This window comes from Marmota monax, unplaced genomic scaffold (genome assembly GCF_021218885.2).
Source record: "Marmota monax isolate L192 unplaced genomic scaffold, Marmota_monax_Labrador192_F-V1.1 WCK01_AAM20220418_F8-fsc00014, whole genome shotgun sequence".
Taxonomy (NCBI): Eukaryota; Metazoa; Chordata; class Mammalia; order Rodentia; family Sciuridae; genus Marmota; species Marmota monax.
Window position 1 is genome coordinate 4,300,588 of NW_026695222.1, and position 21,850 is coordinate 4,322,437.

The 21,850-nt window shown below is 40.2% G+C and overlaps 1 protein-coding gene across 1 annotated transcript; it reads right to left on the reverse strand.

Annotated features, from left to right (window-relative positions):
- Nucleotides 1-554: 554 nt before the first annotated feature.
- Nucleotides 555-15,926, reverse strand: Lamp5 (lysosomal associated membrane protein family member 5). Its single transcript, XM_046433926.2, has 6 exons — nucleotides 15,329-15,926; nucleotides 14,619-14,791; nucleotides 14,107-14,238; nucleotides 13,903-14,008; nucleotides 12,208-12,396; nucleotides 555-1,437 (listed from the first exon to the last, which is right to left on the reverse strand). Exons 1-6 carry the CDS (start codon nucleotides 15,390-15,392, stop codon nucleotides 1,259-1,261), a joined length of 843 nt encoding a protein of 280 aa, XP_046289882.1. The 5' UTR covers nucleotides 15,393-15,926; the 3' UTR covers nucleotides 555-1,258.
- Between the last annotated feature and the right edge of the window lie 5,924 nt (nucleotides 15,927-21,850).

A 21,850-nucleotide genomic window follows, 5' to 3' on the forward strand; every position in this document is an offset into this window, starting at 1 on the left:
TGCCAAAATAAACCCATGTTCTTTTACTTAGCAAAGCTAATTTCTTCCCTGTTGTATTGGACCTTAAATATCCCCCCAAGGCTTGGTCCCCAGCTCATGACACTATTGGGAGGTAATGGAACCTGCAGAGGAGGTAGGGTCCAGAGAAAGGAATTTAGGTCATTGGATGTATCTTTAAAGGGGATATTGGACCCTGGCCTTTATCCTGTCTCCCTCTCTTTGCTTCCTAACTGCCATGAGATAAAGAGACCTCCTCCACACTCCCACCCACCAGGAGGTACTGTGCCACTATACGCACAGAGCAACAGGGTGAGGCAACCACTGACTAAAATCTCTGAAACCATGAGCCCAAATAAACTTTTCCACCTTATAATGTTTTTATCTCAGATATTTATCACAGTAATGGAAAGCTAAGACACCCTTCTTTTTATTCTTGCTCTTCTTTGCTTTTCCTCTTGCAAAAAAAGGAAAAAATGATATCCATCTTCATCCTTCCCCCTTTCCCCTCTTGATACCAAAGAAACCATTTGTGTTTTTTTTTTTCTTTTTCTTGTTTCAAGAAAGCAGCCAAAGGCCAGAGAGTAGTGTGTTTTAATTCATTTTCAAAAACAAACTCACATGGATTGATTCTTCAGGTCACCTTACTTGGACCTGACACATTATATATTCCAAATAACTGCATAGTTACATTAACAGTTTCTTGTGCTGCAGAGTCACTGGGTGCAGGTAGCAGTGAAACATTCCCAAGACAATCACTAGACATGCAGAATGCCAGCCAGAAGCATGGATCACTTTCAGGGGTCTTGCTGCAGGGAGCATGAGGTTGTATTTTGTGTGCATTTAAACTGTGTAGTAAGCCAAGGGAGCAAAGCACCCCCTCTTCCCTGAACCTAAAGAGGTTTCCTCCCAAAGGAAGCTTGTTTTCAATCCCTAAACTTCAGGGCCAGATAGCTCTCCAAGTGGTGTTTCTTGCTTCTTGGAGAGTCAAAAGCAAGTCATCATAAGTATAAAAGCTGGCTGACCCCCTTCTGTTTGGCTCCCCAGCATGGAGAGAAAAATTGCAATTTAGCCCATGAATCCAAAGAACTCCGCCATCTCTGGATTTAAGCATGGACACAGGCCAAGCAAGCCTCGAATACCCAGGCCTGTTGGATTGTAGCTATGTTGGTGTATCCCATGAGCAAGGTGGAAAGTGTTTTTGTTTTTCTACCTGATCCAGTTGGGGGATAGGACTTGGGGGCTGCCTGCCTAATGACCCCTAACCCATGTGCTTGTACTCAGATCGATCCCTGGGGATCTGCACCTGGTTGGCAGTCATTTTGTGGTGGATGTGGTAAATCACGAGTGTTACCACTATGACAAGGCCCAAGATAAGCCCCAAAATCAGGGGCAAGGTTTCTTCCAACTGCTCTCGTTCATCCACTGGACATTTATGTTCTGAAATGGGAAAGAAAAAAAGGAGTGAGCTCTGGTCAGTGTATTATGAAAAACTAAGTCAAAAATAAAGATGAAAAGATCTTTTAAAGAACCACTGGGAAAATTCCTTACAGAAATAATACTTCCTCAGTGAATCCCAAGGCTCAGCCACTTAATATTTCTCCCCAATGTAAAATAAAAATGCATCACTTAAATAGGGCAACATTCAGTTATCAGATTCCTGGCATTCACCTACAAAACACCCAGAGTTCAGTTAAATTTTCAACTTTTTTCAATTATATTCAATAGCTGTTATTTTTATTAATGTTTTTTAACATTTTAACTCAAGTATGCCCGTACACATATACCATAAAAAATTGCATACAAATATACAACTTACAAAAATCTTAAAAATAACAAGTGTTTAAAATAATATGGAACAAATGGAACTCAACAGCCTTGGTGTAAAATGGTATAACTGCTCTGTAAAATGGTTCAATAATTTCTAATAAGGACAAATATATACCTACCTTATATCATAGCATTCTCTTGCTAAGTATTTACCCAAGAAAAAAAATGAAAATATTTGGACACAAAAAACTTCAATATAAATGTTCATAGATGCTTTATTGACAAGGTAAAACACTGGAAACAACAAAAATATCCTTAAAAGTTGAATAAATTACAGTAGATTCATACAATGGGGTATTAGTCAACAATAAAAAGGAGTGAGCCAGGTACAGTGGCCCATATTACTGTACTCAGCTACTCAGGCTGAGGCAGAAAGATCACAAGGTCAAGGCCAGCCCGGGTAACTTAGTATGATTCTGTCTCAAAATAAAAAAAATGACTGGGAATGTAGCTCACTAGTGGATTGCTCCTGGGTTCAATCTTCAGTAGCAAAAAAAAAAAAAAAAAAAAAGCAAACAAACAAAAAGAAATATTGCTGTATATAACAACACAGATAAATCTCAGAAACATTATGTCAAGTAAAAATTGTCAGACACAATAAAGTCCATATGGTAAGATCCAATTTATATAAGTTTAAGAACAGGTAAAACAAAGTCTAAGGTCACAGAAATCAGAAAGTTGTTCATGTTCAGGAAAAGGAACACAAGAGAACTTTCAATTGAGATGAAAATGTTCTCTATCTTGATACAGGTAATGTTTACATGATTGCAAGTATAGTTCAAATGTGTTGAGCTATATATACCTTTTAAAAATTTACATTTTAAGTATTACATTTATAAAAATGTATAGGCACTTTAAAATGGGTGCATCATAACATGTGAATTAGACTACAATTTTTTTAGTGTAATGTAGAGCTTGATGAATATTCAACAAAGGAATATCCTTATAACTAGCATCTAGATCAAGAAAGGAAATGTCAGCCGTGCTCTGGGGTGGATTCATTTGTATCCTCTTCAGCTTCAGGATAGAGGATGTAAGGGTGATCTTGCAACAACATCTGTCACCCCACTGATCACCAGGACTCATCTGGCTGACCCAGATGGCTAAGCTGGTGTCCCCTTCCTCCCTCACTTTAGTACATCCCTCACAAAGCTGCACTCTCACTCCAAGAGTACAAGCTTCCTGGGTACAGGAGAGCATATGAGTAGCTAACATTCAGGATAGCTTAATAGCCTCCTGTCTCCCATTTTATTTTATTTTATATATTGTTTATTTATTTATCTAGTACCAGGGATTGAACCCAGGAGCGCTTAACCAATGACCAATATCCTCAGCACCCTTAATATTTTGAGACAAGGTCACACTACATTGCTGAGGCTATCTTCAAACTTATGATCCTTCTGCCTCAGCCTCCCAAGCCCCTATGATTACAGCCTTGTCCACCACACCCAGCTTCCCATTTTAGAGATAAATTATTATTTATTTTTGTCCTTGGAAGAATTTCTGATGGCTAAATAGTTTGCAGGGCTGACCAGAACTGCATCCTAGAAAACAGAACATATTTCCTCTGGCTTATTTGATCCTTGATGATAACAGGCAGCCTTTCCCCAAATTTCTATGATCCACAGCTATAGAAAACAGGCTTTAGAAATCTTTTCAGAGAGACTAAGTTTTCAAGTCAAGATGACCCAGTAAACATCTATTGAGTTCCTACTGAATGCCAGGATCCTCCTGCTCTTTGGGAACTCACTCCCTCATCTCCCATATATGAAATCAGCAGAGAGAAGGGAGATGAGACCTGAGCCTGAGGAATAAGAAGAATTCATGGAAAATATCATCCAAATACACAGCTTTTAAAAAGCTATATACTTCATATTCCTAGTTCCTAAATTAACATTCAGTTGTAGGAACAAATGTTAGCTCGCATAATCCCCTTGACAATTATCTGAGGTGAATAAAGTTATTATGCCCATTTTATACATAAGATAACTGAGGATGAATAATGTGCTCAGGCATAAACAAAGCCCCATCTGAACTCAAATAGTTTAGCAACATAATTAGGGCAGTTGCTTAGCAAACCCCAACTACTAGTATTAAAAGACTGCTGAATTCCAAATCCTAAGGAGGAGCAGGAAGTAGCCTGATCTGTATGTTGGTCACAGAGGTACATTCAGGTTCTGAAAATCCATTGAGCTGGATATTTATTGCAAAGCTGTATGAGGAAACTTTCATAATTGCTGATGGATTGATTTCCTTGATTGTGGTAATAGTTTCATAGGTGTATTCACAGGTCAAATATTTATCAAACCATGCAGGTAAGTGTGTCTAGTTTATAGTGTGTCAACTACACCTGAATAAAAAAAAAATTCATACTAAGTATGTATCCTAACTAAATTTTTTTTTCTTAAAATAGTGTTAAAAGAAAAAAATAGTTTGGCAAATGTTAGAGAAGTGTGAAGAACCTGTTAGCACTAAGTGGATCCTTTCCTCTTATTAAAAGGAGAATGCTGGAAATAAATTTTAGAAGATTGTGTTGTTGTTGTTGTTTTACAACTTTATTCAACTCTAAAGAATTCCAATTCTTTGAGGATCAGCTTGTAGTCCCAGATACCAGTCCTCCTAGAGAAGAGACTTGCTGATAGTTCCCAGAGCACCAGGGGCAGTGGTGGACCTAGAACTCCATGATGGCAGAGACCTTTCCCTATGATACCACATTGCCTCTGATCTCTGTCTCACACCAGTCTGCTTTTCAAGGAGGCCCCAGGCATCTTTGCAACACTGCCTTCTGGCCCCATCCTCTGCCTCTTCCCTTCTTATTTTCCCTCACACAGATCAGTTTCCTTGGTGGACCCACCTGTTGGACCCTGATTTTTAACTCATTTCTTTTTACTTGGTTGATAATTACCCAGGAAACCAACTAACCAAGGTTCTCAGATATAACACATACCCTCCCAGGAACGTGACACAAGAAGGAGAGTTGAATCAGGAAACAAGAGTTTATGTCACTAAACCATTGGACATCAAGGCCATACAACATTCTCCAAGACAGTATGGCCACAACTATAAGTGCTCAAAATAGAGGTGGACAGACAGTCAAGGAGAGCTTGGTCAAAAAGAGAAGTTTGAATGAACTGGGAAGAATATGAGGATGGGCCTCCAAGTTCCATTGACCAAATTATAAAGTCATATTTTCTCTCTTTTTATACCACATATAAACCAGTAAATAAACAAATATATAGACAGAAATAACTATAGGAATATAGATGTAGGAGCTTTGGGTACAGTTCACGGCAGAGTGAATGCTTAATATGCTTAAGGCCCTGGGTTTAATATCCAAATGAGAGAGAGAGAGAGAGAGAAAGTTATAAATATAGTTATAGATGAACTTTTAGTGGTCCCCTGGGTCCAGACTCTCATAGTGAGAGGGAGCATATGCAGTGGAACACTGTTAGGGAGATTGAGGAAAATGAGCTCAAATCTCAGATATTCCACTTGCCTGCTAAGTAAGCTTGGGCAAGTCACTTAACCTACCTAAACCTCAGGTTCCAATATAATAGGGATAAGATTATTTTAGAGGGTTCAGCATTAGATATAATAACACAGAAGGCCAGGCAGAGTAGACTTTCTATCACTGTTATCTATAAAGATAGAATTTTTTACACATGTAAGTCTTATATGTACTCATTTTAAGTCTGAAATTCTGGAGATTTAGTAACAAAAGCAATATCTCTAAATGGATAATAACTTGGGTAAAAAAAAATAACATCTCATGCCCTAGCCTTTAAGAAAGATGGAAGAGAAAAGATGATTTATTTTGTCAAGTGACAGAGAGAGAGAGAGACTAAAAGACTATTATGATTCATTTCTTTAAAAATAGTTTTTGGTTACTTTAGGAAAAAAAATACCTAAACCAACACCACAGGAAAGAGGTGTATATGAGAGGGTATCAAACTATGGAGATGTCAAAAATAATCAGAAAATAACAGAGTGTCAATAATTATCAAGAAGAATATCGAATTCCTATTCTTATCAACCCTCATCAATTAAGTGGTCAAATAAAAGGAAATTCCTAATCCACAATTACGTTCTACCATTCCAAAACCCACAAAGCTTTCCACCAGAAGTGCTTTGTAACACTCATTTGGCAGCAAACTCTGACTTTAACTCATGTGAAGCTGTTTGTAATTCTCATTTCTCCTACTTAGCATATTTTTCCCTGCAGAAAACAGATACATTAATATGTTTGCTTACAGGGGCTGCCTTGACTCCTCTGTGGTCTTACGCCACATGTGGATTGTACACTGTATTGTCTTCCCTAAAGTCTAAAATAGCCTCAACTCACCCACAAGAATTTGGACAAATTTCATATATGAACCTACAAGAGCAAGACAAGCATTCCTACAGGCTTATGCCAGTGTTTTCAAACTCTGCTTATGACCCATAGGAAAAACAATATTTTACTTGAACCAAAAAAGTACACATACCTAACTAGAACAAAAGTCTTATAGACAGTTATCCTTCCTTTGTACATCGGATTTTGACTGTCCCCCAAGGCCATGTGTTGAAGTCATGGTTCCCAGCCCATGGCACTATGGAAATGCGGCAGAACCCTTAGCGAGCCTACTGAAAGGAAGTTCGGTCATTGAGGGCCCTTCCTATCTCTCCCTCTTTGCTTCCTAGCCACCACAGAGTGAACAGACATCCTATGCTATGTGCTCCAGTCATTAAGTACTGTGCTGCCATAGGTCCAAAGCAACAGGGTCAAGCAGCCATGGACTGAAATCTCTGAAACTGGGAGCCAAAATAAACCTTTCCTTTCTTAAATTCAATATCTCAGGTATTTTGCCACAGTAACAGAAAGCTGAAGAACACATAGAAATTCATACTGTATTATTATCCACAGTACAGGTGTGAAGACACGGATTGGTGTGAATATACTTTGTATACAACTAGAGCTATGAAAAATTGTGCTCTAGATATGTAATAAGAATTGTAATGCATTTCATTGTCATATATAAATAAAAATATGATGCTAATGATCCACTAAAGCCCAGGTATGATGAAACTCTGGATGCCTACTTAGAATGTTTGAGAGCGCAAAAAGTGAAAATACAGAAGTTTACAAAAAAAACTGAAGGTCAGCTATCAATTTTATAAATAATTTGAGATGCAGCAAGTACATATTTATTGATACACATGAAGACAAGGCAGTGAAAATAATAAATGTTACTTTGCAAGATCTACACAAACTAATATGAGTTAAAATAACTCGTATGAGATAAAAATAACTGATTCCTATTGGTGAGTGAATCACAGGCACTGTTAATAGTACTCTTACTTATTACCTTCATTTATAACCAAAGGAAATGTTAAATACTAGTTATACTAGTATGCTAAATACTAAGTTAGTAAAAATAAAGACTTAAAATTTTTCCTCTGAAATTTATAGACTACCTGAATTCTATCCACAAACACTATAGATTCCTGTGTTAGAATCCTGTGCAATAAACTGATTATACAACCTACCAATTATAACAAGAAAAGACCCACATCTTTGCCAGGGAGAAGAGCATCTCTTGGCTCTGCTCAGATCACATCCACATTGGATGCTCTGAGATCTCTGACTTCTTGTCCACTCTATTATAAACTTGAGGTCTTTTATGCCTCACGCAGCTCTGTAGTACACAAAACAGGAGTCTGTGTAAATAAATGGGCTATGACTGGGAAAGGTGACAGCCCTGTCATTGAGAGAACAGATGAAGACAGATAAGACAACAAAGGGCACATCTGCTGCCAGCTGCCAATTGCCAACTTAGGTTCCTTCAACCATAAACCCAGTGCACCCACCAAAATCATGATGTATGTAAGGCTTTGTTTGCTGGATGTTTTGTTTAATAATCAGTGTTTTGAAATTGTAATGATTCCCTGAGACAAACTGTAAGAGCTCTTCATTGTACCCCAAATGAATGTTATTGGAATGATCAAAGGGCCAAGCTCTCTGCTGGCCAGAGCTCTCCTAACACTGTGGGAACAAGAGGGCAGACTTATGCTGATTGTACATCCTCTGTTGTTTGACAAGACAGCTGGAGGTGGGGGGCTTGACCCTCTTTCCAATATTATTTCTGGGCTAGCTCAGCACTCTCAGAAAAAAAGGTATTTTACATGCTGAGAAGCTACTAAAATGAGTGGCAGTTACTCTCATCATGATGTAAACATTGGACATGGTAATAATAAAAACAATTATTGTTTGATGCCACATATGACAGGAACATGGCATGCACTGTATATACCCTTTCTTACTGGACTGAGAGCGCCACCAGGGCAGGGAAAGGTCAGATATACCCATACTTAAGTGTAGCAGACTGTGTCCTTGGCATTCACCTATCCACACATTCCACTGGGTTTAACTGCAAGGTGGGTCAGAAGAACCAGAGAATTAACATTTCCAAAGCAGCCTTCCCTGATGAATGGCAGTTGGTGAGTAAATCCCACCCCCTTAGGGCAGCAATCCTAAGAAATATCCTATACTGTCTCCAGAGGACAGTTCCTGGAACACGGACTTCTGTGACTGCCTAGGCACATGGCCTTTTGCCAAGGCTCCAAGTTGAATCCCTCCACACAGTTCTCAGCAGTGTTAATGACCAGATTGTCCCCCATTGGCTGCTTACTCTGGAACCCTGAAGAGCAACTGTGCAGGGTAGCACATTTCTTGCTTTGAAAGTTTCAGGTAAATCACAGGTTTACATAATGCTCTGGATAGTCAAGCTTTCTATGTGTTTGTGATAGGCAAGGAAGCTTGCCAAAGGTTATTCTCCCAGGGTCTATGTCGGGGTATACATACAGAAAAGTAAGGCATATTCATTTTCACTAAAATGCAATCACCCACAGATGCCATTTCCCACTCATGCTGTTAGGAACAATAATAAAAAGCTCATAAGGGCTGGGGATGTAGATTAGTAGTAGAGTGGTTGCCTAGCACACACTAGGTCTTGGGTTTGATCCCTAGTACTGCCATAAAAAAAAATACTGCATGAATTCAGGGCCCCCAATCAGCTCATTAAAGGTGCCTCTTGCACTGACATGATTATTATAGTTTCTTAGCAGGAGCAGCTGAAGCCTTGAGAGGCTAGAGGTCCAGGAATGCAGCTTTTATCGAGCAACCAAATCTCTGGGCTTCAGTGGCTCCCTTGTAAGTGGAAAACTCAGGATCTTTCGACCAGGTTTGTTTGTTTTCCTCTGAGGATTAAAAAGGATCCACCTTATTTGTGATATGTTTTAAATTCCTTTTACACCTGAATCTTTTTAAGAACAGAGGCAACCTTCACGTTCTGCTATGTTTATTCTGACATTATATATAAAAGTTTCCTTTAATTCAAGCTATTAAAATACTCAGGCTGTTTCTTTTCCCCCCAGGAAGGAATCCCCCATCCCATCCCAACCATAAATTTCCCAGGTCCCTCAAAGGGACACACGATAAATTAATTGCAGAGGGCAAGTTAATTAACCCCAACTGAGAAACAAGGTGCCTGGAACTGCTGGGTGACAGTTGCTCTACAAACTGTGTTTGGTATACAAATGAGTCAAAGGTGGCTTCTGTATATTGCTTGTTTATTTCTTCACTGCAAGAGGAGACCCATCAGCTCAAAAGCCTGCTGGTGCCAAACTTAAAATTTTTCCCATGCAGTTATTTTTCAAACAGCTCAAACAAGCAAATGTTTAGAACCTGCCTGCTTTGTCTAACTCTTGAAATCTCACTCAGCAGCTGTTACCTATTCATAAGATAGGGCCTATAGGTATAAGTCCCCAAGCTACTGCTGCCTCCCAGAAGCTCTCTGGCCCAATCCCCACTCTTCCCAATCTTGTGATATTAAGCAACATTACCTAAACACATAAACCCTCTGCCCTTGGGAGTTCACCTACCTCTCTTCCTTCTGGATGGCGTCCCTTCTGCCATGAGACTCCCAATAGACAGTCTCATACTATGAGGATTTCCAGTCTCACAACCCTGTTCAATAATCCACCTAAGAAATCTTGTTGCACATTTCCTTCACTAGTCGTTCAAACACTCTCTAAACATTCTGTGGACCAGGAGAATGACATGGAACCTGGCTAGCAATGGAGCATGTTGCCCTGCCCCAGATCCACTGAACCAGACATTGCATCTTAACAACATTACAAAGTTGTACACACTGCAATTCAATGTTAGTGTGCACACTGAAATTAGCTGTGTGCTGGGCTAAGAGACTTTCATTTGGGGATTAATGCAGTAGCCAAGCACAATACACTAAAGAGTCTAATGTGATAAAGACATCAACCCACCTTTTGACTCCTTTCAGCCTCTGCTTGTCAATCAATTTTGCTGAGCCTGTTTTTGCTTTGTCTCATAGAGACTATTTAGTAATCAGCTCTAAAGACTGCCGGGTATTACCTACTCAGGCAGGGAATAGGCTCTTCACAAGAAACCCTGATGCTGTACTGGACCATAGCCACATCTAAACAAGCATGTAACACACACACACACACACACACACGTACCTACACAACCTTTACTGAATTTGCATATATATGATCAGATACTGGCCCCTCAAGCAAGCATGTTCCATTCGTACCCACCCGCCGGCATCTGCAACACACTAAAAGCCCCCTGGACTTCTGCAACCTGAAAATGCACACCAAGAGCAATCACATCCATTCCCAATGACTGGAATATTATGATCTTTTACAAGACACAGTGGGGAGCAGGTGTTAAGAGACACAGACAAGAGGAGCCTGAACAAAGAATCCCTTCCACGCAAAGGCATATGATCCAGTGAGTGATTGTGAATGAGGTCTGCCTCTGCCCAGGAGTGTGGAGGCTAAGCCTTAGGGCACCACACAGGACAGTGTATACCAATTAATAGCTAGAAAATCCTGGGTGAGACAAAGTGTATTTTGCTTATGCTTACTAGATTTACAGTTGGAAATTACACATGCTTACTAACTCTGTGTATGTTTACCATGCTATCTTCCCAATGGACGACCTTGATATGGATTAAAAAAAATTTTTTTTCACTCCATGTAATGGATTTTACTAATGTTTAGCAAAGTAGCTCTGGTCATTGTTCTGTACTTATTTTTTTCTTTCTTTTATGTAATTTTAAACATCCATGAGATTTGATTTTTCATTCTATAACAACTATAGGCAACCACTTAGAAATAATCCAGGAAGGGTAAGTTGTGGTAAGGGACTAATACAAGTAATACTTATAATACAAGTAGTGTCAAGAAATAAAGAACTATCTAAAACAGATGGCCAGCAAAAGCCAAAAAGTCACTAAAAACTATTGAAAGTACAACATAAACTCAAAGGCATTTGTAGTGGGAACCCTGAAGACTGATTCTACATAGCCTAGTATTTTTATAATTAATTTCTAGACCTCAAAAATAAAAACTCAAATTACATTCAATTACATTTAATTACATTTAACATTTTCAGTTTAAGAAAGACACTGACTTTTACATTTTATAAATATTTCCATAATAAAGCAAACTTTTTAAAGCTGTTAAGGTCTTGCAGCTTTGGTGTATTTCTCTAGGAAATACATTAAAATGCTACAACTTATCCTTCCTTGAGAACAGGTATGTGTGGCTCTGCTTTACTAAATATATGACATTCTGATTTGCCCTGCATACAGGCATTTGGAAGCCTCTATTAGTTGAATCCACAGCTTCAAAATATCAATTTAGAACCAAAGTTCACTGAACATCTGCAATGGGTCAGGAACTGTGTTATGCGCCAATAACACAAAGATAAATAAAAACCAGGCCTTTCTCTCAATGACCATTTAACTGGAGAATTTTCCAATGCCTTTTGAGTAATCACAAGATGGTGGTAGGCGCATTGTATTCAGTATAGACTGAGTAGGCACTGTATTTTATGAAAGCTGGATTCCTTAGGAAATGGTGGTGGGTGACACAAGGAGGGGGGCAATTCCTTAATATCCTAAACATTTTCATGGTTGTATTCATGTGGAATCCCCAACCAAAGGAAGGCATACATACAAAGCAAACAGAAACTCTCCACGAGAAATGCACAGAATAGCACATTATCTTTAACCACTTTTTTTATACGAGGGTGCAAGGGAATGGGGTGGGAGAGAGAGAAGGAAGAAATGAGGTAAAGAAGAAAAGAGACGAGAAAGAAAGAGCCACTGAGGAAAATTGATATATTCATCTTACTGCCTTTTTAAATTTGAATTGTTATGAAGGGAAGCAGTATCACTTGAGCCTGGATAAAAATCCAAATGGTAGCATCCTGGGACCCTGGCAGCAATCTCCCCATCCATCCCTCCCCATCAGCCATCCCATCCTCCTTCCTCATGCCTCCACTTCCCAATTTACCTTCACTGAAGACAAAATCCGAGATGATGTCAAAGGGCTGGATATGGACAGCTGATAGGATCATGGTAACAGTTTTCTGTGGATCGCTGGAGGCAAGAGAAATGGTCTGCTGAGCTTGACACTCGTAGGACTTCCCAGCTGGGGTGACCAAGGCAGAAAGGTGATGCGAATTGGCTGTGTGCTTCCCAGCTGCAGCAAATGTCCAAAGCAATGGTTAGGGTCTTCTCCGTGGCAGTGCCGTCATTGCTCCTAACTCAGCGCACCTAACTGGGTTGGCTCTTTCCTCTCAGCTCAGACCCACAGCCCGTCCCTCCTATCCTCTTCTGGGGCTTCTCAAAGGCAGTAAGTTATAATGGACAAAAACACTCATTTTCTGTGAGCTAGGGTTCCTTAAACACTGACTTGCAATTTCTTTTTGGAAAAGGAGAGTGACATTTAAACCTTAACTCTTTTCATTACATAGAGCCTATCAATAGGGATCCCAAAGGCATAGAAAAAAACAGTCACTTGGTTTTTCCAATGGCTCAGCAAAGAATAAAACATTTTCCTCAATAAAGCATGTTGGATTGCTGGTGCCCTGGTGAATGTCCTCTACTCAAACACATATATACCTATGAACATCCACCACACTTTTTCTCCTTTTCTGGCCTAGGTTTGATTTTTTTTTTTCATTTCTTTTTTCTTTCAAACATTGTGGGGAATGCATGAAGATAAATTTTGATGAAAAGAAAAAAATGTTCCTTAAACTACAGTTATTAAAAGGGGGGGGGAAGGACAGATGACACATGTATTCATTTGATTTCAATAAAAATTATTTTGCAGCTCAGGTGACTGGGTGATTGAAGGCCTCATTATGAAGAAAATAATTTTTAAAAACTTAAATATGTTGGGCTGGGATTATGGCTCAACGGTAGAGCGCTCACCTAGCATGGGCGGACCTGGGTTCAATTTTCAGCATCACATTAAAAAAAAAATAAAGGCATTGTGTTGTGTCCATCTACAAAAAAGATTCATTCTCTCTCTCTCTTAAAAAAAAACTTATATATGCTTTTTGATAGTGATTGCAGATAGATACATTGTTATTTAGTAAATAGATGTTTCTCTTGATGCAGTATTACTGGTATATATTTCCGCGATTGGGTGGGCAGGATGCACTCTTTGTAGAGAATAGAAACGGCCTAGTAAAGCCAGTAGTTTAATCGCCAAAATGAAAGAATGGTCAGAAAAAGCTTATAAATTAAGGCCTGGGGTATAGAACAAGCTCCAAAGTGGCTGCAGTTGATGACAGAAGACACTGTGCGAGCCTTGCTGCCATCCGCAGAATGATACTGAAAGCCATCCAATCCTGACCAAAAAGGATAGTCGCATTTTTAGGGGGGAAAATGGTGCAGAAGAAAATAAAAATAAAGCTTTGGCGTCCTTCTCCATGTTTCTTCTGAAACTAAATGATGAGGCGGATATGAAGCAGTCAGAGGACAAAATCAGGCCCTGAGTGACAGAGGAATTCCTAGAGGACTCAGGCCTTCATGTCTCCTCCACCCTGCAGAGCAAGCAGGCCAAGGCTGGACTTGGCCTAGCAGTGCATAGCCCAGACTGGTTTCCCAAACCCTGAGGAACTTCTCATCAGCGCCTTGGCTCCCAAGGGTGTCTGTACTTTCCCAGCCTTCCTCCCCAGCCCCGCCAGACTCCACTCACCGCTGACTGCGTCTTTAAAGTGAGTCTTCTCCGCGGAGTCATAGACAAATTGCACCTTGCTCAGCCTCCACGTCGCTTCTGGACCCTTGGACGTGTTGTGGCTTTCCTGTCAAAAGTGGGAGGCACGTGTCAACCGCTCCAAGGGCTTCTGGGTCTGCTATGGCCCACACCCACAGCCTCTAGGCGCGCCCCTGTGGGAGTTACCTTTAAAAACAGCATTTTGAGAGCATATGCACGGTCCACCCAGAACACCTGCAGCTCCGACTCACTGCTGCCACAGCGGCCATTCACCTCAGCTCCCCGGGTCAACGCGATGTCAGCCTGTTCTGTGATCAGCTGGGAACATAGACGCCCCGCGCCCACTCAGTGGTGCAGGCCCCAGTGGGGCTGTTAAGGGCGGCGCATCCAAACTCTGGGTTGCACATTTGGGCACTCCTTTGCGCGCGCGCGCTCCCATGTCCAGGAACATGCGGTTAGATTTTCTACGTGCAGCCCCCGCCAGTGGGGAAGCAGAGAAAAGGGGATTTATTTTCAAAGCAGGCAGGGCGAGCAGAAGGTGTACAAGCCGGAACCCCCATGCAGCATTCTGGAGCAGCCTGCAGGGTTATGGGGTTGGGGGAAAGGCGGGCGACCCAGGTCTTCGCAGGGCCATAAGGGGAGGGTGCCCTTCGGCCCTGGAGCCCTAGGATCAAGCTGGGGGGAAAAGGGTTCCTTACATCGACATAATTGCTGGCCCACACATCATAAGGTACAATAAATTTGGCTGCAAATTCTGCCATGAGACACGTCGTCCCATTTTCCCGCACAACAAATATGTCTTTTTCAGGGTTAGTAGAAAGGCCTGAGAGATTTTCCACTTCTTGCTCTGCCATGATTTGAGCCATTGTATCTGCGGAACAAACAAAAAGATCTCATCAGTTTAGTGCTCCTGAATTCCGTGCGTATGGGTCACTAGAGTGCAGACCTCGATCTGCGGGCTTTGGAGTGACAAAGTTCCCTGCTAGCAGCTGTGTGCTCTTCAAGCCATTTCTCTAGCCCAGCGCTAACAAACTCAGTTCCGTTGCTTTTGATTTAAAATGGGGATAAAATTTAAACATTTAAATATTCTTACTTATTTGCAATGAAACTGGCTTTTCTCTACATCCTGGGGGTTTGAAGCCAAACCTTTCTTGCCAATCCTGTGACCCCACTAAGCCAGCCTGTCTAGCGCTCTGTCTGGCATATGCCACACAGGTGTGTGGTTCCCAAGGGAGCTCCCTCCCACCAGCGGGGAAATCCTTCCCCTTTCTCCCAAAAGAAAAAAATAAAAAAAACCTCAAAACATAAGGACCATATTTTTAATCTTAAATACTGGCTTTAGTATACCATTTCTATTCTCTGCAAAGAGTGCATCCTGCCCTCCCAATCGCCAAAAAACGGTACTCACGGAACAGCATCAGAAGAATTCGAAGTCTATGGACGCTGAGAAAGGCTCTTCCTCTGAGATCCATGCTTGCAGTTGCTGCGGAAGAGGCCAGATGTGCTGCTGCAGTGGGCGCCTGAGAGGGAATCCCTCAAAGTCGCTGCTGGAGTGGGCCGGAGTGAGCGAAGGGCGGGGGACTGAGAGGGAGGCGGGAGGGAGCGCGTGTTCCCTACGCGCTGGCTAAGACCGGGGTCGGGTGCCGCACCGGCCGCTGCTCGCTGGGGAAGTCAGATCACTGCAGAGAGCAGCAACGCGCGGCGAGGGAGCTGTCCATGGCTGCGAGTGCTGAAAGGAATCCGGTTGTGTTGCAGGAGTGGTTGTGACTTGGCTTGTGCAGAGGTCCAATGAGATTTAGGGGGGCTAAAATTCTCCCTGAGTTTTTTTCTTTATTCTGCAATTGTGTCCGCAACGATGAGTTTCTCCTGGGAAACTTAATGGCACCCTTGGACTTATTAACCTCCCGACCAGGTACAAGTAATATGTAGTATAAATATCATATCACTGGAGTCCTAAATTCTGAAAATGCTCCTGGCTCCTGAAAGAAAACGGTAGAGCACAAATTGCGCCTGCTTTGGAGGAGGAAGGGTAGAAAAGAATGAGAAGGAAAATGCTATGGCAACAGTTTCATACATTTAGAAACATCTCCTTCTCTTCCCTGCTCTCAATGGAGCTCATAGGTTTAAAGTTAAATTGATGTCTCCTTAAATGGGGCCATCAGACAATGCAGTCTGATGTCTCCTTTTGGACTTATTGTCCTGTTATACTTTCTGAGTGCATGTGGACTCTGAACTTTGGGGTCACATACCCTCACTGATTATATTGTGATTATTCTGCCAAGAGAGATGTAAATTTTATGAGGTTATCTAGGGTCTTTTAGGACAGGAATTTTAGAATTATGCTGTAAGTAATGTCACATAGTTATGTAAGAAAAAATACACACTGATATTATTCTAAAGCCTCTAGTGGAAGAAAAACAAATATTACTGGGATAATTCCTATATTTACATTTTTTGGTAGTTTGCTCATTTTTTTCCTGTTCCTGCTCTATAAATAAGAATACACCCTTTTTAGGTGTCCTCGCGTTGTCCTCATTAATTGTGGTGATGTCAAATATTTCTTTTCTTAGTGAATATTTCAGTATATGAATAGTCTCGCTCACTCAGTAATATGCTATAAAATAAACAATGTCATGTTAAAGGACAAAATGCAAAGCATTTTACATGTATTATTTAATTTGATCTTCCTCACAACTTTAGAGAGTAGAGAAAGGAAGATATAGAATTATTGTTGTTATACCTACCCCTAAACAGAGGCTCAGAGAAATTAAATGACCTTCCAAACATCACATGGTCAGTTAGAATTAAAATAGAAGAATCACATGCTGTAACTTTGTAAGGATCATCTTCCTCTCTCCTTATATAATACTTAGATTTTGACTTTCATTAAAAAAATCTTTATTCAATGACCAAATAACAAACTAAAACCTAAAATCTCTATCAGCAATTTATATTCCTGAAATTTATAGGGTTCTCATTAAAGTATAATAATATTTTGACATGGAATTTACTTCAAAGCATCCATATAATTTTTTTTTGCTTTCAAACACAGCCTTGCATCAAAAATTAGATCACTAGTGATTCAACTTATGACATATTATTTAAATCAATACTATATTTTACATCTTTACTTATACTACATTGTGGTATTTCAGCCACAGATTTCTCAAGAACTTTACATAAATAATTATATATAAAAGAATTGAGGCAAAATTGTGATTTATATAAAGACAATTGTCAGTGGAAAGTTGTAATTTTACAACACCTTACATTTTGTCATGTTAGAAATTATTATAAAGCATTTATGTAAAATTATAAAGCAATAACATATAATATAGCATTTTTCTCATTCTCTTCTCTATCTCCCCCCTTCTCTCCCTGTCTCTCCCTTTCTCTCCCTCCCTCCTTCCCTCTCTTTCTACAACTTTAATGAGAAAAAAATAGGTGGATTTCAGTTTAGAATTCACTATTTATTATTTGCATGATCATGTACAGATTGTAGTTTTTCAGTCTAAAATATTGGGATCATAGCTAAGGGATGGCTGGTTAAGTAAAATGAACCAATGAATATAAAAGCATTCAAAACAAAATACAGGTTAATATAATCTACTAGCATTAAACTGAATATCTACTACTTGCATTATGCTTAGTGCTTTAGACACCAAAAGATAAATAAATACCATTGTACAATGGAGAGAGAGAGAGAGAATTGTAAAAAGATTGTGATAGTTTCTTTTGTGATACATTGTTGCAGACATCTCACTTCATAACCTGTTAAAAGACTAACAGGATTAATTCATGGCTCTCTGCTTTAATAATAAAAGATGGGGCTGTGGTTCAGTAGTAGAGTGCTTGCCCAGCATGAGGCACAAGGTTCGATTCTCAGAACCATATAAAAATAAAAGTATTGTGACCACCTAAAAGTTTATTTAAAAAAAAGATTAGATGGGAAGCACCATTGTTCATCAATCTTAACATATTGTAGCAAATTGTAATTGATTTATAAACCAGATGATGTTTCCTTTTAAATATTTTTCCTCTATTTCTTTTCATACCAGATACAAATGGAATACTCAGAAGATATTTTTAAATAAAAGAAAAGAAAAAAATGACTTTAAACTTTTCTTCTGAGGAAGATCATCTTCAAAACATAATTAATTCAATACCATTTTTTTTTGGTGTTCAATCTTAAACACTGCTTATACTTCCAGATGCTCAATAATTTACTCATTTTATCAGTAGTCATTCTTACTTGCAATAGGAACTAGATCATTAAACTTACAACTTTAACCTACATTAATAAGACTTTTTAATAATTTTGAAAAATGTATATACTCCGTTCCTTAACATAAAACCAGAGGTGGTGAAAAAGAAAACTCTACTGATAAACTGTACTTTAGATATTAACAAAGCTCCCCAGGATTTGATCCATTTCTCATTTCTCAACTATGAGAAACCAGTACAAATTGATATATACATGTACTCTTGTGTGGGTGGGGCCTGTCAATTTTCATTAGTGCTGTTGGTAGTTAAAACTAAAGATAAACATAAGTGTGACCAGATCCAACACACTGGGTTTAGGAACCTCTCTAAATCTTCTAGGTCCTGAAAGAATCCTCTTCAACCATGCATTTACATATTAAATTAGCGTCCATGAAACTCATGATATTGGATGCTTGCTATTTTATATAAGTAAAATAAAAGTCCCTGCATCATGGAACTCCCGATTTAGATGGGAAAAAAATAAGAACACACATGAAGATGCAGTGCAGCTTGCCACAGTGGGTACATAAGCTGTTCAAAGGAAAAGGCAAAACAGCCATCCTAAGAGAGGTTGAAATTGACAAAGAAGTCCTCTGAAAGAAGGTGGGTCTTGAAGGAGGTGGATAATTTGACCTGGGAGTAAGACAAGGAATGGCAATGCAGATGAAATATCTGTGAATAATGGAGTTGATGCAAAGATGTAACTCTTCATCTTTCAATGATTATCAATTTGATATGAAGAAGAAATTAGGCTCCAAAATTCACAATGCTTTATATACTGATTATCTCTATGTGTTTTTTTTCTCTCTCTCTGGTCATTCATTCAACCATAGAAGGCATATGCAAAAGACAGGCCGATGCAAAACTTTCTCTAAACAAAATTAAAATTTTCAAGTTAAGTGCATTTCTTTATACAATTGATTTGCATTTGTAGAATCAAAAAGCAAAATTATGAAAATAAGGAAACAAAACTAATTAGAAAAGTATACATATGAGCTTCAATAGGAAAAGGCCAGGCTTTGTTAAGCTGAAATTTGATTGTTTAGGTTTCTGTCCCTCTTATAGTCAAGTGTAAAAATAGCCTCTGCTTCTGCTGTCCCCACTCCCACCAATGCCACCCCCACATACATGGAGGGGGGGAGAGAAAGAGAGGGAGGGTGAGAGAGAGAGAACCTGAACCACATATACAGCATTGTTAAGCCAGAATTACTACTCACTAAAACATTTTCTTGCTTTCAGCTTACTTGTCAATGGAGAGCTATTTCATCATTGTCTTTGAATAACATTTAAATCCTTTCTAGGATAGAAACCATTTGGGGATAGGAACTGAAAAGTAAGTACACACAAGAGTATTTTGTGCATACATTGCCAAATCCTAGAATAGAATAGAAATCTTTTTTTTTTTTTTTTTTTGGTCTTTTGAATCAGTCTTTAATTAAGTAACCGTTTGGTCAGTTTAGAGTTTGTCACATAGGCATTCGGTAGCTATTTGATACTACATGTAAAATTTTAGGCCATGAAGCACAATTTACTCTTCTTCTTAGCAGAGAGAAATATCAGTTGGGTCAGGGGACTGTTCAGTAGAGTTTAAACAAGAGCCCTATGAAGTGTTTTGTTGTTGTTGGGTGGTTTTATCCTCTAAGAAGTTGTCTTACCAAGAAATAATTTTACATTAGGGGCCTGCATCATAAAAAGTGAGGCTCATTTAAAGTAGTTTCCTTACTTGAATTCTGACATAATTCAAGTCCTTACCATTTATTTTATAATGAGTCACAGGGGTAACTTTAGTTACTCTTTGGTATATCTGAAGTTATTTGCATACTACCTCAAGATGTTTTGAATACTATGGAAAATTAAAAAAGGCTTTGGGGAGGGAGGCTAAGTGTGTTGCTGAGGGCCTGTTATGCTCCCATGGAAGTTTTGCAAAGGCAGCATGTGAAGTCCTGGAGTGCCCCAGATGCCCAGTGTTATAAATTTGGGACCTCTCCATGATGGCTTTTCTGAAAAAAAAAAATGCAAGTTGCTCTAGTAACAAAGAAAGTCAAAAAGAAAACAGTGTCTTGGAAAGTTAACAGGAATGAGAGTCTAAAAGTGATGTGTTACATGTGACTTTATAACTCCAGTAGCAACATCTGGGAAGGATAACTCCTCTCTTCTTCCACATTCCATTCCTAAGGGCACACCCTCCATCGTGCCTGGACAGAATATCCCACATCTTTGAGTGACTTTAGCAGGGAAGTGAACCCAGCAATTCGTGAGGGGAATTCCATTATTAAAATGTAATATCTGAACATTTAAGAAGTGTGCGCCCGTCTGGACACATGGACTGTGCCCCTGAGGTGTTACCTTGGAATTGCGGAGCTAGATGGGCCTGGTTGCTCAGAGTTTGGGATTCTTGGGCTGGGAGTTTAAACCCCGCACACTCACTGTGAACTCCAGTCCCAACAGCTTCAGCCCACCGGAGGAGAGATGCAAGCTATTGCTCCTCATCCAACTGCCTGCAACCTGAGCTCTCGCGTCCGGGCAAGCAAGTCCCTGCTCAGGTTGCAAAGGTGAGGTCCACAATTGCTCCATAGACAACGTAGGGATATCAATCCGGAGGGTACCTGAGTTGAGCAAGTCCCTGCCAAGGCGACAGGAACCTTTTCTCGCCAAGGCTACAGGAGCTTTTTGTGTGGTGAAATAAGGGAGTTTTGTCTAGAAAAGGAAGAAAGGACAAAAGAGGAAGAAAGTTTCTGCCCGAGAGTGTATTGGCTCCTCTACGACCTTCTCTAGAGCTCTTATACCCCCAAAGACTTGAAAAACTCCACGGTGTTGCTAAGAAAATGGGCAGTGAGACCTCTCTTCGGTTTCCATCTCTGGGGTCCCTCCTCTGCCCTAGGCAAAAAGCAGGGAAACAGGAGACAGGGCGGAGTAGTATTAAGAGGGGTATTGAAGAGGGGAGGGGGGAAATTGGGTTACAGAGGTTCCCTTCTCTCCTTTAAATTTTTTTCTCCCCCATAAAGGGCCAGCTCAGTATCCTCACCTCAGGGAAATTCAACATTCCAGCTTCGGATAAGAAGAGGAGGATGCTGGACTCCCGGTCCAGGGCGGGGGAGCTGGGGCTCTCTCCGTGATCCTGGAGGCTGCTTGTTCCTTGGACAACTGTGGGACCTTGTGAGGTTTTCCAAATGGGAAATGGCTCCTGCTTAGAGAAAGTGAAGCAGAGACGGTGGATCAGGCTACAAGGGTGAGCTGACAGTCTAGGGCACAGACCTGGGAGCAAGATCCTCTTCTAAGCCCAGCAGTTTCAGGGCCTGGAACTAAAAGGTGAGAAGGTGGATTAATTATTCATTAGTGTCCCTTCCCTAGGCTCCCTCCTTAATGGCTGCACTTAGTAATCACCAGGTGGAGCAAAGAGATATTGAAAGTCCTGCCTCCTATCTCCACCCTCTATGGAGCCCTGGACTGCAGGAAGCTCTGAATTTTGAGGTTAGGGTTTTGTTCTACTTCATCCCTTCTCCCTTCGGAACCTGGGAGTGGGAATGAGCGCATAGGGTATTTTCCATTGTAGGTCACAATTGCAAGAAAAATCCAGGTTTCCTCCTTAATGGGCATCTTCCAAAACAAACCAGGAGCCTACCTTGCATTTCAGCAGTCTCCATTCTAAAGACTGCTGGGGAGCCCG